Here is a 16,711-nt window from a genome sequence, read left to right on the forward strand (position 1 = left end):
ATATATCCACCAAACATATCCAGCAAAAAGAATATTTCAAATAGGCTAATCGTTGCTGGATCCAGAGGGCAATAAAATTATCTATTTTGTTTAGAATACATAAATAGGAGACAAATTAAAGCTTCCATAAGAAGAATGGCTCATAATCCATTTTAAGGATTAATTAATGGAAAAGTTGTGTTTGTGACCAGACTTGCTCTGCTATACAAAAGGTTGGCAGATAAGATAGAAGGGTTTTTGGTAGCTATATCATATGTAAGGGTTGGTATAGAAGCTTGTTTCTGAGCCTGCTTCCATTGTATTAGATTTGCGATAATAATTGTTAATGATTACATTATCTTGACTTGGCAATTTGTGGCCAAATTCAAAGAAGGGTGGGTTTTGGGGGGGGGGAAACATGCTATCAATAGATTAGGTTTGTGAAAGAAATATTTGAGGTTTTGCAGTTGTTCTTACACAATATAGAACACGTCTGCAAAAGCATACAGTAGTTGCTACATGCAATACAAAACATGTCTGCAAATAGAAAAATGTTTTTTTATTCTTGTAAGTCTAAGTCTAAATTCAGTTTTATTGCACTATGTATAAAATTACCTGTGGTTTCCAGGTATTTGTTCACCCTGGTATGTCCATCCTTCTGTCTGTATTGCTTTGTGCAGAGTTTCTAGTCCAGGCTTCTTTAAGTAAATTTTCTTTAAATCCAGCTTTTATTTTAATTCATAGTCAATTAGTCTTGAAGCCACAAAATAGTTTCTGCATTGTTCTTATATTTACCGTCCCACATTTGATGTTGAGGGGAACATGTTGGTCTAGTATAAAGTCTATGAATCTCTAGCATTCATTTACAGAAAATTGGAATTGATAAGTTAATTGCAGCAAGACGTGGCTCTATGGCATCTACCCAGTGCTGAAAGGAATTGAAATAAAGTCATCACTGTCCTAAAGTAGAAGAACTTGGTTTCGTGTGACCAGTTTTGATTTCTCTTCCAAGGCTCTGAATATATCCCCAGCAGTGAGGTCTACATCTAAATGGCCACATGGCCCTTTAATGGGCCTGTCCTATGTAATTTAGTTATAGAAATCAGCCCTTCAGGTATTGCATTACTGAGTGGTAAAGAACAGTACATATCCACCAAAAAGAGTACTTTAAATAGGCTAGCCGTTGCTGGATCTAGAGGGCAATAAAATTATCTATTTTCTTTAAATACATGAAAAGAAGACAAATTAAAGCTTCCATAGGAAGAATTGTAAGTCTACTTTTTTAAAAGAAAAATTGATAAAGAGTAATGTCTCACTATGAGCCAGAAACAGTTGGAAATAAGTCTAGTGGAATATTAAACAAGAATAGTATCAGTTTCTACTTAAGATATCACATTAGCCATGCCTGTACTGACATAATTTACTGGCTTCCTGTGTAATCAGATGAAAGAACTTACCCTCAAACCATCTGCAAGATATTCAGAAAACAATGAGAATTGTAGATGCCTTACGTTTGAGAGCATTAACTTAGAGCAGTGTTTCCCAAACTTGACAATTTTAAGGCATGTGGACTTCAACTCCCAGAATTCCACAGCCAGCAACGCTGGCTGTGGAATTCTGGGAGTTGAAGTCCACATGCCTTAAAATTGTCAAGTTTGGGAAACACTGACTTAGAGTTTAACTAGCTTGGATTCGATTTTAGGTAGAAAAATAGAATGTTCAAATAGTGTCAGTCTTATAGGAAATCAAGGATGAATTTGGAAGCACAGAAATGTCAGGGACTGCCTTTTTCCCCGGCAGGTCAAATTCAGCCTTTTGCTTGCGCTTGGAATACCAGGAGCATGAAAACTTATTAACCAGGAGACTGAAATTAGATCACCTAAATGCCTTTCCCCTTTTCTGCATGCCAAGCAGGGCTTTTCTCCGTTTGATGCACTGATGTACCGATTCAAAAAACCTCTTCGTTGTCATTATCACGATCATTGAAACGGTGTTCCTGAGGTCCTCTCATGACATCAAGCCTTTATAGCCAATCGATACTGTGTGGAGCTGGCTTGGGTTGCCAATGGGAGGAACAGGTTTCCTTTGAGTTCGACCTTTATCACAAATTGCTTCGTCTCAGCAATCATGGTCAACGGAGTCAGATTATGTAAATCTGGAAGCCTCCTAATAGCAGTTGTTTTATACCTCTGAAAATAGTTCTGGTTTATGAAAGTGAAAAAAAATTAAACTTAAAAAAATAAAATAAAAACTACCTAGGTTTCTAGAATTGCCCCCCCCCCTTTTCTTTTATATTTCCTTGTGCTGTGGTTGTAGTGGTAGGAGTTGCCTTGTGCCTAATAAATAATTAATTTGTGTTTGTTTACAGTGATCTTGGACAGCATATGAATTTAATAAATAAATAAAATGTTTTTGATTACATACATTGGATGTACTAAGCAACAAGTCAAGGACTAAGAGTGTACTGCTTTTTTTAAAAAATTAATCCATCCTAGATTAATCCGTCCTAGAACCTGTGAGATAATTTTCAAGTTGCTTTTTAAACTGTTCCTTAACATTTATTTATTCATTCATTCATTGTACTCTTTTTTATAGGTTTTAGACATTGTGAAAGTCAGTATTCGCTCTGTCCTGAAGCATATCTGGAGAGTTTCAGATGTGGAATGTTTACATTTGTACCGACTTTTTAACCGTGTGTTTAATCGTCTGCTCTGGAGCCATGGCCAAGGGCTGTGGAACTGTTTCTGTAATTCAGGGTAAGAGTATACACTCACAAAACACAGACATGGAAATTGTTTTTCTTGAATAAAAACAAAGCATTTTCTCTTTTGTGACTGCTGTAGAATTATTTTCCTCATGGTTAATTTAGTAATACTGTTTGCTTATTTAAACTTTCTCAAAAACTATTCATTCCTCTATTTCCATAGCTTATGTTCTGAGTGTTGGAAAGATTATGGATGCAGGCGGTGGTGGGATTCAAATATGTGAACAACTGGTTCTCTGTGTGGATGCCGCTTCCAGAAGTCCGTTCTGGGCCAGAATTCAACAAAAAATTAGCTACTGGTTCTGCCAAATTGGTGCGAACCGGCTGAATACCATCACTGGATGCAGGATTTTTTAATCAAAACAGAATTGTTCAAAATCACAGCCATGTTCTTTTGGGAAGTAGTGGTTTGAACTGAAATTTCACACAAACACACACAGAGAGACTTTTTGCTGCTTTGATCACTTGCTCAGCTCTCCTATTCCCTAATCATCTGGTGGTCCATAGACAGCAGTTATCCTGGCAGGAGATGATTAGAGCTGAAGTTGATCCGATCTAGAAAGCAGAAAGCTGCTCTGGAGTCAAGAGGAGAAGTAACTCCTGTGTCTCCTGAATTACTTTTTGTTCCTTCCAGAGCCCATCCTGGCAATGTTGCTGGATTTCAAGGGCCCAGTTTCTGGGAATAAAGAAGAACACAATTCCCACCCCAACACTCTCTTCTCCTAAAAAACAGTTCTACCACAGAAACTCTGACTAGTGAGGCCTTCGAAAGACAAGGGCTGAATTATTAATTTGTATTTTCCTATTTCCCGCCAACTGTTGGTGAAACAGTACCAGCTCCTTACTGTAAACTAACAAGGTCATACATTAATTCACTTCCTTTTCCGTAGCTAAATTTCTCATGTAAAGATTTCAGATTGTCATTTGTGGCAGAAAGCATGAGGTCATGTCTGTTTCCATACCAACAGGAGCTCTTGGGAGACAATATTCAGTAAAAGCACAGAAGCCGTGACTGCCGATCAGCTCCAGTGTTGCCAACGAATAGTTGAGCTTTGTAAACAGTGCCTGCTAGTGGTTTACAAGTACTCGTCTGATGTTAGAGGGTCCATTTCTGGAATGAATTCTGATTGGGACAACACAAGGTATGCATGATGCTGAATTTGACGTTTTGCGGTCTGATGTTAAAAGCAATGCGGGGATGCAAGGGTGTGATTACCATACCATTGGATTTTGTTGCAGAATCTCAGTTGATACTAAACTTTAAATTAAAAGTTTAATTTAACTTTTAATATTTCATTCCAGTATAGTAACTCCAATCCAGCAGTTTACATATGTATAAACTGATTCTTATGACAACCAGTTTGGTGTAGTGGTTAAAGCATCATACTAGAAACTGGGAGATTATGAGTTCAGTTCTGCCTTAATCACAAAGCCAGCTGGGTGAAGTTGGCCCAGTGACTTTCTCTCAGCCCTAGAAAAGAGGCAATGGCAAACCACTTTGGAAAAACCTTGCCAAGGAAATTACAAATTACTTGTGCAGGCAAACTCCTATTATTGGACACAAGTGAATGGAAGGGGGAAAAAAACCCTCATTCTTATATATGTAATTCCTAGCTTCTGATTGCTGCCTCTATTATTTTAGTGCAGAAACATAGTCACTTTCTTCCCTTTGTTTTCCAAGACTAAGAGATATAAAATATCCGAGAGGCACAAAGTTGGTGCAAACTAATATAATGAAAATGAATTCCCAAGCTTGAATAGATTGGTGTAGGCTGGATGAACATCTATACAAATTCTTTTTGGGTAGTCCTTTTAGTAAATAGGACAAGAGATCTATTAGAACTCTTCCCAATGTTGAGCTAATTTTTAAAAAGCTATTACTTTCACTGAATGATCTGGAACAGTTTGACAAAGATTTATTCAATTAGTAATAGCGTTCAGAATCATTTTTTCATCAGCGTCCCAGTTCAGTTTTGAATCTTTGAGAAAATACAAGACTATTGCACAAGACATTTTGGCTGATAGATTAGCATATGGATATTGATATCCCAGACACAGTCAAAGAGATAATAAGGTCATACTGCACTTCTAAAAGAACAATAAACTTTACAAAATGAATCCTTAGGCTAAAATTTTGTTATAATTGTCCAATTCTCCGAAGACAGTATCAGGTTCACAAACCAAAGTATTTTTTTTTATCTGTTAAATGATTATTTGGGCAAATTTAAGAGCAACCAGAACAACCAAGAGCTTTATCTGTAGCGATTCTGATTTAACTTACAGAATTTGCTGCTATACATTGTAGTAGTAGCCATAGGTTTTAATAATCCAGCTGTGGTATCCCTTCCATTTATTTCTGGAGTGATACTTGGTCATTGCTCATAATGATTGAGAACGTATAGGTCAGGGGTCGGCAACCTTAAACACTCAAAGAGCCACTTGGACCCGTTTCCCACAGAAAAAACTTGCTGCAAAACTTGCGCACACTTGTGTGTGCGCCAGAAGGGGAACCTTGATTGAAGAGCTTAATTAAAAAGAAATAGAGGGTGCTATGCATGAGTTCTCTCTCTCTTTCCCTCTCTCTCCCTTTTTCTCTCTCTCTCCCCCATCTCTTTCTCTCCCTCTCTCTCTCCCCTTCTCTCCCCCTCTCTCTTTCTCTCTCTCCTTCTCTCCCTCTCTTTTTCTCTCTCTTTCCTCTTCGTCTCTCTTCCCCCCCTCTCTCCCCCTCCCTCTCCCTCTCCGATCTTCTCCTCACCTGGCAAGCTGGCTTCACGCTGTTCTCGGACAAGCTGACACACATTCTTATTGGGCTGGCTCTCTCCTGCTCTTGGTCTGCCAGTCCTCTTCCCCTATTCAGTGTGTGTGTGTGTGTGTGTGTGTGTGTGTGTGTGTGTGTGTGTGTGAGAGAGAGAGAGAGAGAGAGAGAGAGAGAGAGAGAGAGAGAAGGGAAGCACAAGTGCCTCTCTGTGTCTCTGTCTTTCTTTGTGCAAATGGCAGCAGAGGCTGGGAGCCGCAGGAAAAGGCTCAAAGAGCCACATGCGGCTCTGCAGCCTTGGGTTGCCGACCCGTGGTATAGGCCATACCTAACCCTGCTGTATATTGAGTAGTTGAGAATTACAAAAATGTTATGATAAACTTGTGAGCCCCAAATAACCCATGCTGCTTACAAGAAATCAAAAGCATTTTTCCGAAAGTATCTAGTGTGCCTTATTAGAAGGCACACTGATTCTAGGTTAGATGGAATGTTATTTTAATTCACAGTCCTTTCAAAAAGGAGCAAAATTAAGCATGGGTATTTTTTTTAGAAATATAAACCCAGTATAAATTGTTTATAAAATTTCCTCACCATAGGGCCATAGTAATCAGGATGTGGTGCATCTTTGACATAGCCATGACACAGAAATATCACACAGCTCTGATGCTGTCTCACTCCATTCTGAAATAATTTTATTTGTGGTGAAAGCCTGCGGTACATCCCCAAACTTCAACATGTTAGTGATCCTGCCTGCCTTACTCCATTATGTTGGAATATAATATGTGACAAAAATTGAAATACATTTCCAGATGGTAGTTTCTGCATAACTTTTTTTTTTAAAAAAATGTTAATAGTGTAATAAAAATGACAACATTGGATTGGAGAAATCCAGGTTCTAGTCTCTCTAAGAATTTTGAGCCAGGTATTTTTTTCTCAGCTCTTCAGTTTGATAGGCCTATGGTAGAGGAGGTAGGATAAAAAGAAGTGAGACGGCATATTAACTAACTCGAGCTTCTATCTAGGACAGTGGTTCTCAACCTGTGGGTCGGGACCCCATTTGGGGTCGAATGACCATTTCACGGGGGTCGCCAAACAACGCAGTCCGCCATTTTTCCCCCCTTTTCCTTAGCTGTGCTACTCCCTTTTGAAAGCCAATAGAATAGACTCTCTTGAATAGAGTCTAATTCTATTGGCTTTCAAAAGCCAATAGAAATTGTCCAGGCTGTCTCTGCCCTGCTGAGCCCGCCAAAAGTCCCATTCTGCAAACGGTGCTGCACCAGTTGAGTAGTCCTCGACTTACGACCGGTTGAGTAGTCCTCGACTTAGGACCGGTTGGGGGTCGCGGCATTAAAAAGGTTGAGAACCACTGATCTAGGAGAAAGGCAAGATGAAAATGTATGTAACAGACATATGCAGAAATGTGTTGAATCCAACTCTTTTGAGCCCAAATCATTCTGGAAATCTCTGAAATCGCCCATTTAAGATACTAGTGTGAGCCTTCAGCCTGTTTAATGTTCAAAAGGGCATTTTAAATTGAACACAGTTCAAATTTGCTTGTTCTACCTTTTTAATGTAGTAATTCTAATGCACAATAGTTAGGCAGTAGCCTTTGTCAGGAAAAAAGCAAGCTTCAGCCATTTGACAACTTTGAGAAAGAGAATGATGATTGCTGGCAGGTGTTTGTAGGGCTGAGAACCCCATGATGTTGCAGAAAATTTGCAGTAAATCTACTCCCTTTAAAGATTCACTCTGACTTCTTTTTTCTTTCTTATAACTGGCCTTTTTTGGAAATGCTCCAGTCCTTAATTTCCAGATCTGAAGTGTGTAATTTCATTCCAGCAATTAACCACCAGACATTTGTTCATCAGTATTTCCTTTGGAAAGAACTGAAAATGTATATTCTCCAGTTCAAAGCTCATATGAAATTATCATCATAAACCTTCTTCTTTTTTTTCCTCCAAGGAAAGTACATAGTCTTCTTAATGCCCTAATCAAACCTGCTTTTCAAATAAGATAAGGAAAGGTTCAGATTCTTTGAATTCTTTTTTCTGTTCCAAAGAAAATTGCCACCTCGGGTTGAGTAATTTGAAATAATCAGAAACAGATTTTGATGGGGAAACAAAGATGAACCGTACTGCTGAGAAGCAACATAATTCAGGACCAGCATCTTCAGTTAAGAAGACCTTAGTAGCAAAGCTGGAAAAAAAATCCTTGCCTGAGAAACTAGAGCAGAAGTCTTCAAACTTGGCCGTTTTATGACTTGTGGACTTCCAACTCCCAGAATTCCTCAGCCAGTGTGCCTGGCTGAGGAATTCTGGGAGTTGAACTCCACAAATCATATTAGGGCCAAGTTTGAAGATCCCTGCCCTAGAGAGTTGTTATAAGGTAGGGTTGTAGTCCAACATGTCTAGAAGGCACCATTTATGTATTTGTTACATTTACAGATCTGTCTTTTCTCTAGAAGTTCTGGTGGCTACATAGACTTTCTCTTTATCCTTACAATATCAATTCCAATGAGTTAGGTGGAAACTGCCAGGGAGTTTCCATGGCTGAGAATAGACTTGAACCTGGGTCTTTCTGGTTCTCATGACACACTGCACTTGCTTTCACATCATACACACTGGCCAACTTAGAGAAACTTGGGTTAGCAGAGCCAATATATAAAGTGCTTTCACTTCTTCACTCTTGAAACAAAGGTGCTTGAAACAATTTCTATGACAAGCTGTATAACATTTAAAGCTCGGGAAGATTTGGTCAAAATGCTGCTTCTGGTGTTACAAGTCATCATCACAATGACTGCTATTGGGACCAGCAACTCTGTTGCTAAGCAACATGGTTGTTAAGTGAAACAATACATGACCATACTGGACCACATCAGTTCTACTGCAGTTGTTAAGCAAATCATCCGCAACCATTAAGTGCAACAGTCTGTGACTACAAATGGTAGCTTATTGGTGGCTTCTCCATTGGCGTTGCTTGTTGGAAGCTGGCTGTGAAGTTAGCCAATAGCCATCATGTAATTGCAGAATACTGCAACACTCCCCAAGATGCTTTTTCAGGAGGCAACTGGACTTTCTTGTTTTTCTTTGAAGACGTTTCACTTCTCTCTGAAGAGCTGAAGAAGCTTCTTGGATGAGAAGCAAAACATCTTCAAAGAAAAACAAGGAAGTCCAGTTGCCTCGTGAAAAAGCACCTTTGGGATAAACTACGATCTGGATGACCGAGAATCTCCATAGACATTTAGCACTGCAATACTCATAAGTTCGAGGAGCAGTCATAAAGCTACTTTGTACAGCGCTGTTGTAACTTTGAATGATCATTTAAAAAGACAACCGTTAACCAAGAACTACCTATAATTCTAATTTTTAATTGGGGATATAATTAATGCACTATAGCAATTGCTATGCTCAGAGAATTGCCTTTTGAAAAAAAAAATAGTATAGATTTCTTCTTTGCAGTGCAGTCGCTATCTTTTTGTATTTTATTCTCCTGCCCTGTCTAAAATGAAAGTATTTTGTAGACTTCAAATTCTTTTCCAAGGAGTTCTCCTCCAACTTTCCTTATTGGATACATGTTTTCTAGGGCAGCCCTTTTCCCTCTACTCCTTACTCAATTCAATTGAAATTCATTATTATTTATTTTACAGATTTAGATGCGTGTCTATTTCACACCAAGACTAGTCTAGGCAGTTTCCAATAGTCCATGCAGCCCAGAATTTCTGTTGCTAAGTGTGACAGTTAAGTGAGTCTTGACCCATTTTACAACCTTTCTCGCCACAGTTGTTAAGTGAATCGCTGCAGTTGTTAAGTGACTAACGCTGCTGTTAAGTGAATCCGGCTTCCCTAAGGACTTTGCTTGTTAGAAGGTTGCAAAAGGTGGTCACATCACGAGAGATGCTGCAACTGTTGTAAAATTGAATTTTGATCACTTGACAGTGGGGATGCTGCAAGGGTCATAAATGTAAAAACTGGACACAAGTCACTTTTTTTTCCGGTGCTGCTGTAACTTTAAACTGTTGTAAGTCGAGGACTACCTGAAATTAAAAACTTAACTTCCCCCCCAGATGCCACACTACACAGCCTCACAGTTTAATCCCCCATTCTAGCCCAGTGCTTGGGGGAACAGACAAGTCTTCACACACCTCAGAAGGCTGAAAGGGTAGCAATTCCTCTGAAGTCTAGTGGGAGACTGTTCCAAATTACTGGGACAGCCAATGAGAAGGCATACTTCTGGGGTTTCATTGGATGGCAATATTTAAGGGAGAGGACCTGAAAAGCCCCCCTCCCCAATTTAATTTAGTAGGATAGGCAGAAATCCTTAGAGAGGGGGTTGTGCAAGAAACATGGCTCCGTGTCATGTAGGGCTTTAAAGATGATAACCAGCACTCAAATCACACCCAGAAAACAACTGCCGCAGAGGTGTTTCTTGGGTGTACCACGGAGTACTCAAAACTGAATGTTGCTGCATTCTGCATCAGTTGCAACTTCCGATGGAGCTTCAAGCACATTGCAGTAATCCCAAATAGGAGTTGACTAAGGCACGGATGATTGTGAGCAAGGCTTCCCCGTTTGGACTACTGCAATGCATTTTGCATGTTAGCAAAGACAAATTTAATTTTGCAAGGGATTATTGTATATTTAGAAGAAATTTTGCAGCTGCAGCTTCTGGACAGAACCTGCAGACTAATATGTTACAGGTAGTCCTTGACTTAAGGCCAGAGTTGGATCTGGGACTTCTTTCTCTGAACAAGACAATCATTAAGCGAGTTGTACCAAAATTTGTAATCTTTTTTGCCGCGTTCATTTAAGTGAATCACCATGGTTGTTAAGTGAATCACACGATGGGTTAAGCAATTTCAGCTTCCCCATTGACTATGCTTGTTGGAAGCCAACTAGGAAGGTTGCACGAGGTAGGTGGTGCAACCCATAAAAATACACATCCATTGACAATGCCTTGAACATGTGACTGTGGATGTGGAGCAGTCGTAGGTGCGCAACCCAGTTGTAAGTGTGAGGGCTGGACAATTTTCAGCATCTTCGTAACTAAGACAGTTGCTACAAAATGGTCTTAAGTCGAGGACTAACTATACACGTACTTAGTAGATGTTTCTTTGGAAGGGCAGAATATATAGAGAATAGTAAGCTAAGTCCCTGAGGATTTTACTCCGCTAGTTGTGCCGACTATAGGGCTCAGCGCTAATTTCTGTTTCAAAGACATTGAGCCAGCACTGTTCAAAGATATTTCTGCAGTCGTGTGGCCAGCGTGACATCACGGTTCGCTGTTATCTTTCCACAAAAGTGTTATCTCTTTATCTACTCACACTTGCATGCTTTTGAACTGTTACGTTGCCAGAAGCTGGGGTGAGGATGGGAGCTCAGCCCATCACACGGTGCTTGGTTTTTGAACCTGACCTGGGCTCCCAGCTATCCAGCCAACAAACCCAGTGTCTTAACCACAGAGCCATCGCGCTGCCTATATAGAATAGTATCTATATGGAAGTAATTCTACTAAATTGAATGAAAGTTTAACCTGTTATTGGAGCTAGTAAATTTTTATTTAAAAATGCTGAAGTGAAGAATATATTTAGCACTCTTGGTTTGTTCATTTAGAATCATGAAGGCTTTAAAGAGACATTTCTAATATCCTTGTTAACCACCCCCTTTGATTTCTCTACGTTACACATATTTGCTTGGCAGAATTTGCTGGAAGCAGCGCGCTTTTTAAAAAGACTCTAGAATTCTTTCAAGTAATAGGTGATGATGTCCAGTTCTTTGCTATAATTGTACTATTAGGTACTCACAGTCACTTGTATCATGTAACTTAAAGCCAAATGCAAAAAAGCATTTGGCAGGACAGTGAGCTGCTCTACAAAACAAAAAACAACAACAAAAAACTGCCTGGCTAATATTTTATTTTTGCTTATTGATGATCTCACAATCAACTTTGACCGAAGATCACCCTTGTTTTTCATGATTTACATTACGGAGAGTTATTTCAGCATAGCTTGCATATTCACATTGAATATTGTAAGTGCCACAGTTCAGCTAACCACTATCGCCTGTCAAAATGTCCAGGAATTTCTCTTCTTCATTTCCGGGTGATAAAATGCCATTAGTAAACACTTTGTCACTAAGAAATGTCTTTAAAATTACTCCACTCCTTCTCCATCTCTTCCCTTGCCCATCACAAAAAGCTTTTTTCCCCACTTCTTTATTTAATTTATTTATCCCCCCCCCGAACCTTCAGAACATGTAATTAATGTGTCCTTTCTACAGTGGACATATTTAATGATCTTTGCCTGGAGCCTTAGGCATGAGTTCTGCCATTTTACACACTTCATTGGATTTGGTCCGGGAGGGAAGGGAACCTGAAATATAGACATCGTTCCACTAAAGCAGGTCTTTGTGTGCAGCTCTTTCATGGGGAGCCTTCCATAACAACAACCTGGCTTTAGCATATGCTCTCATGGTATTTAATCATTCTGACTCTTGCAGCACAGTGCTTAGAATTCATCATCTTATGAGGTAACGTTTTCTAAACAGTGTGCTCTATTATGTGTACTAGTTCTAGCATAATACATTACTTGTAACGTAGCTTCCACTTAGGGTAGGTGTTATTTTTATACATTTTTGGAGCATCTAATATCTGCAAGTAATTATATAGCGTTAGTAATGGGAAATAAATTAAAGGGTGGTTATTAGGCAATCTATGATAAATGATTGTTTGTAGGTTTTTATTCAAGTTCTGTTTCTGCTGGTGTTGCCAGCGATGTAAGTATATAAATCAGAGAGTCACTGATGAATGGTGAATTAGCAATTTGCTAAAATCATGATAATGTGATGGTGGCTATATCACAACTTCATTAAGTAATGGTAGGGCTTAGTCTAATGCAGCAAAATTTGGTATCGATGTTTCTGGGTCAGGGGTTATTTCAGGCAATAATATAAACAAAGCAACACAAAATGATTTACCCCTTAATTCTATGTCCTCCTTCATGCTCACCCTGTCATAATTTGGGATAAGCAGCATAAAAGCCACACTAATATACTTGTCCTTTTTAAAGAAAATATGAGAAATAATCGAATAGAAAAGCTGTTGAGATTGAACGGCTTTTACTTCTTAAATGGCTCACGTTTTACTTGCTTTTAAATCTTAAAAAGTTCTGTAGGAAAAGAAATGTTATGATCACAGTATGTGTGTATGTTAATGATAGTACCACACTGCATGCATGAAGTATGATAATAGGATGCTAGGCATTAAAAAAAATCTTTTCCACAGAAACCATAATTTCTGGCCTGAGCACCAAGAGAGAAACATGAATTCCAGATGATATCTGGAAATAATATATCTGAATTCATTTCAGAGAAGAAGTTAGGATTGGGTGACCTACTTCCAAATATTGTATTTCTTTATCAAATTTTAATGTTGAAATGACCCAATTTGAGGAGCATTTCCAAAGTATATAATTTATGTGAAAGGACAATATAATTTAACTGAGCAAGCCTTAATATTTGCAGAATTGTGAAGAAACTTCCTTAGAAATTTCCAGAAAACAGTAGGAAGCGGGTTGGGCATGGGCTGGCCTAGCTAATGGATAATAGATATGCTGGTGTATATTTGGCCATTTTTTTAAAAAAAAAATGTAAACGATGTTATTATCAAAGGAAAGTATTGAATTTATGTTCTATTCCAGATATAGCTTTGTCCCTTGGTTTTTAAACGATCTGTTCTGGAGTCTTACAAAAGTTTCTATCTCTTTTCTGTTCCCTATTTTAAAGTAACATGGCTTCCATTTTCTACTTTCATTTATCTTCCAAACTTTTTCTTGACCAATCTGATTCATGCTAATCATCCTAGCAACTGAAAGATGCAATAATTCATCTGTAGCCTGCAATCTTCTCCTCATACGGAAGGGTTTATTGAAGTTTGTGGAGGTACTAGTAGCAGTTTGTCCATTGTTTGGTGTGTGTGTGTGTGTGTGTGTGTGTGTGTGTGTGTGTGTGTGTATCTTGGTACATGAAGGTATTTATGTTCTAATGAATATATTCTGCAAGATAAACAAATAATGAAAAACTAGCTAAATGTCAAGAATCTTGAAGTGTGGAAAATAGAACAAAAACATATATTCAAAATTTCATTATCTATCAGGTTTTTTTGTGTAGCATAAGTGTTGTAGTTATTTGCTGGTTGTGTTTAAAAATTCTGAGTGGAACACCCCAACGGGAGCAAAAGCCTGCACTACAGAGATTGTAAGTTCAGAATTTGGATGAGGTAAAAAAATTATGTTTGGAAAAAATGAATCACCTTTTTACAAATACTACCTTGATGATGTTCTGAGTGGAATATAACCAGCTTGTTCGTCATATTTTTAAAATGCATGTTTGCAAAGTTTTAACATACTGTCCTAAAATCTATTAAGTTCTCTTTGAATCACCAGTTGCCGTGTTAGTAAGATAATACCTTTGTTATGTCAAGGTAATAAAAATATCACACTGTTGGTCATATTATGATTGAATCACACAAATGTATGTCCCTTTTCCTGATAGATTATTTATTTGTGAATACTTGTTTAGTTGAATTGAAGATGTCTGTTGAATTCTTACGCCTTTGTCTCTAAACTTTTTTCTAGGTATTTACTACCAGGACCGTTGCAATTCATCATGAAACCCTCCACTGGTTTTGGGTGTAGCTCATCTGGGATGACTCGCTCGGTTTTGTTTACATCTAAATATGAGCACTCATGAAACTAAAAGGAACGTTATATTAATGGGCAGTTTGCTTTATTTTTCTCCTCAAATACAAATGTGTGATGGAACTGAACATAGATATTGTTATATATTTATTACCATATATAAAAATGTAGCTCAGAAATCTGCTGTAAACACATAACATTTCTCAGAATATAATAAACCTTATTAAACTGTTTACAGAGGTACGTGAATGTCCACATTTGCTAGATGACTAAATAAATTTGTACTAAAAGCGATACTTTTGCTGCAGAGGCGCAGAGGCCACAATCCTATACTGGAGATCTCTCAGCTGAGGGGCTGTCAGACTTTAGTGAAAGCCCTGCTCTCTGGTGAAAGGCCAGTTATGTTGCAATATTAACTCATGTGCTACTAGAGCTCTCTGCAGGCAGAGGTGTTCTCTCAGCGAAGATATCTTTACAGATAGGGTAGAGCATATCAGAGATGCGAGTTGAATAGAGGAGAACCAAGCTTGGTCACATCCCACACTACTACCATCTGTGGCCATGTTCCCACAGAAGTATCAGTTTTTCTCTAGCTCCAGATCTGGTCTAGTCTCTGTCATTGAACTTAATGGGAGAGGGAAAATCCATGAGCGCACCAACGATCCTGCCTACATTGCTTATATCTGGGACATGTTGTGGCTCAAAATTAGAGCAAATTATCCCACAATCAGTAGGTTCACCACCACCCCGATGAAAGTGTGCATAACTTGGGGCGTATATTTGATCTCATACTGCACAAACATTTCACAAGACTGAATGCTGGGGAAAAAGAAGCAAGGAGCATTATGTAGAAACAGCTCTTTATGAAATACTCATAATGCAGATTGGCTTCTCTTCCCAGAATCCTAATTGGCCTTTTGCTTTGAGACATGAGACAGACTGTCAAACAGTCAACTTTGTTTCTGTGATGAGAAGATGGCAGGGCAGAGTCCCTCCTTCAAAGAAGTAAAGGAGGAAGAAACCCAGGCTATCAAGTATAATTCTGTGGTCCATTCCCCATTTATCCAAGGTAAAACGGGGAAGGAATAGGGAAGACTGGTTGGCCACCAGATTACTAAAAGGAGGAATTAATATACAATTGTCGGCAGTCCCTCCTTGGAATATTTCTAGGCTCCACAGCAACACAGTTAATGGGAATACTGCATTGATAGCCAAGAGAATTGGGAACACCTCCATAGAGAAGCCAATGTCTCAAGCAAAAATCTACAGACCCCAAACAAGAGATTTAAATGAAGGGAAAGAAAAAGGAAATGGTTGTGTATGTGGCCAGGCTATTTTGAATGTCCTAACTCTGATTTATACTCGTCCACATTGTAGGTCAGTGGACAGCTTACAGGGACTATTCCACTGGTCTCATAGCTCCAGGACTCCATTCTCAGCATCATCTGAGTATGGGATTGCTTTATCCAACAAAAGTGACCTTGCAGGTCCTGTTAAAAAATAAATTATTTTATAGGCGGAATGTCTTTAGATCTGAACTATTTATGTAAAGCTTTGTTTGTTTGTTTGTTTTCTTTCTCTTGTAGGGAGCAATGTGCCATTAGGATAGATGATAAGGCTTAGGGGAATAAAGATAGTAAACTCCTAAGCGTGTTGTTTCTGTTTCACAGTTAAAGACACTTGTATAAAGCCTAATGTACCTTTGGGCACATTTTTAACTGAAGTGAAGGATAAGAAATGTGCAATTTTTATTTTTCAGTAAGGGCATGCTGAGACCTCTTAGTTAAGTGAAGTCAATCCTCTGGGTAAATTATTCAAGACCATCCGTTCTGATCCATAGCTTCTAGCTGGAGCGTTGTAATATTATTACTACTAATAAAAAACATGGGCAGCAAGCATTTGTACTGGCTCTTTTATTTGTGTCTCTGTGTGTATGCGTGTGTATATGTTGAGCTGCTTTTTTTCTTCAAGAAAATAATTTAGTTTTCAAGAATAAGTACTTTCTACCATGCGATTGACAGTACAAACATCATTTTAAAATCCTTAGGATACTCTCATAATGCTTTTCAAATATTATACAATGCACTTTTGTAATAAGATACACTTCTGAATGTTGGAGTGAGTCCCAGGGACCATAAACAATATTCTATGGATTTTAATAGGAAGCATTAATTTTCTCGGAAGGAATGGAAAAAGTGTGCCACTGCCAAAGCAACTGCTTTGCTACCAAATAAATTTATTTTTATTTATTAACACAACTTAGCCTGCTTTTCTTCAAAAACATTCTCCAAAAGAACAATTCCAAAGCCATAAGTGGAACAGAGAGAGCCTTCTACTGCAGAGGTCCCCAACCTTTGGGGCACCAGGAACCGGTTCCATGGAGAGAGGTTTTTCCGCAGACCGGAGGGTGCATGATTTTGTGTGCTGCTTGCATCCCGCGGATGGGCCTTTGCTTGTTTGTGTGGAACAGTTGCTGGCATGCCACGGCCCGGTACCAGTCCACGGCCTGGGGATTGGGGAC

At 38.7% G+C, this 16,711-nt stretch overlaps 1 protein-coding gene across 2 annotated transcripts in view; it reads left to right on the forward strand.

The window, feature by feature from the left end:
• TTLL7 (tubulin tyrosine ligase like 7) overlaps positions 1 to 16,085 on the forward strand; it is an 87,582-nt gene extending 71,497 nt beyond the window's left edge. For both annotated transcript variants that reach the window (XM_039321015.1, XM_039321016.1), the window contains 3 exons: positions 2,575 to 2,735; positions 3,712 to 3,885; positions 14,128 to 16,085. In XM_039321015.1, the coding sequence (XP_039176949.1) occupies positions 2,575 to 2,735; positions 3,712 to 3,885; positions 14,128 to 14,242 (450 nt within the window). In that variant the 3' untranslated portion in view covers positions 14,243 to 16,085. The remainder of the gene's footprint in view (positions 1 to 2,574; positions 2,736 to 3,711; positions 3,886 to 14,127) is intronic.
• Positions 16,086 to 16,711: the final 626 nt, after the last annotated feature.

Source organism: Crotalus tigris, unplaced genomic scaffold (assembly GCF_016545835.1).
Source record: "Crotalus tigris isolate CLP2741 ecotype Arizona unplaced genomic scaffold, ASM1654583v1 scf7180000023718.2468807, whole genome shotgun sequence".
Lineage (NCBI taxonomy): Eukaryota > Metazoa > Chordata > Lepidosauria > Squamata > Viperidae > Crotalus > Crotalus tigris.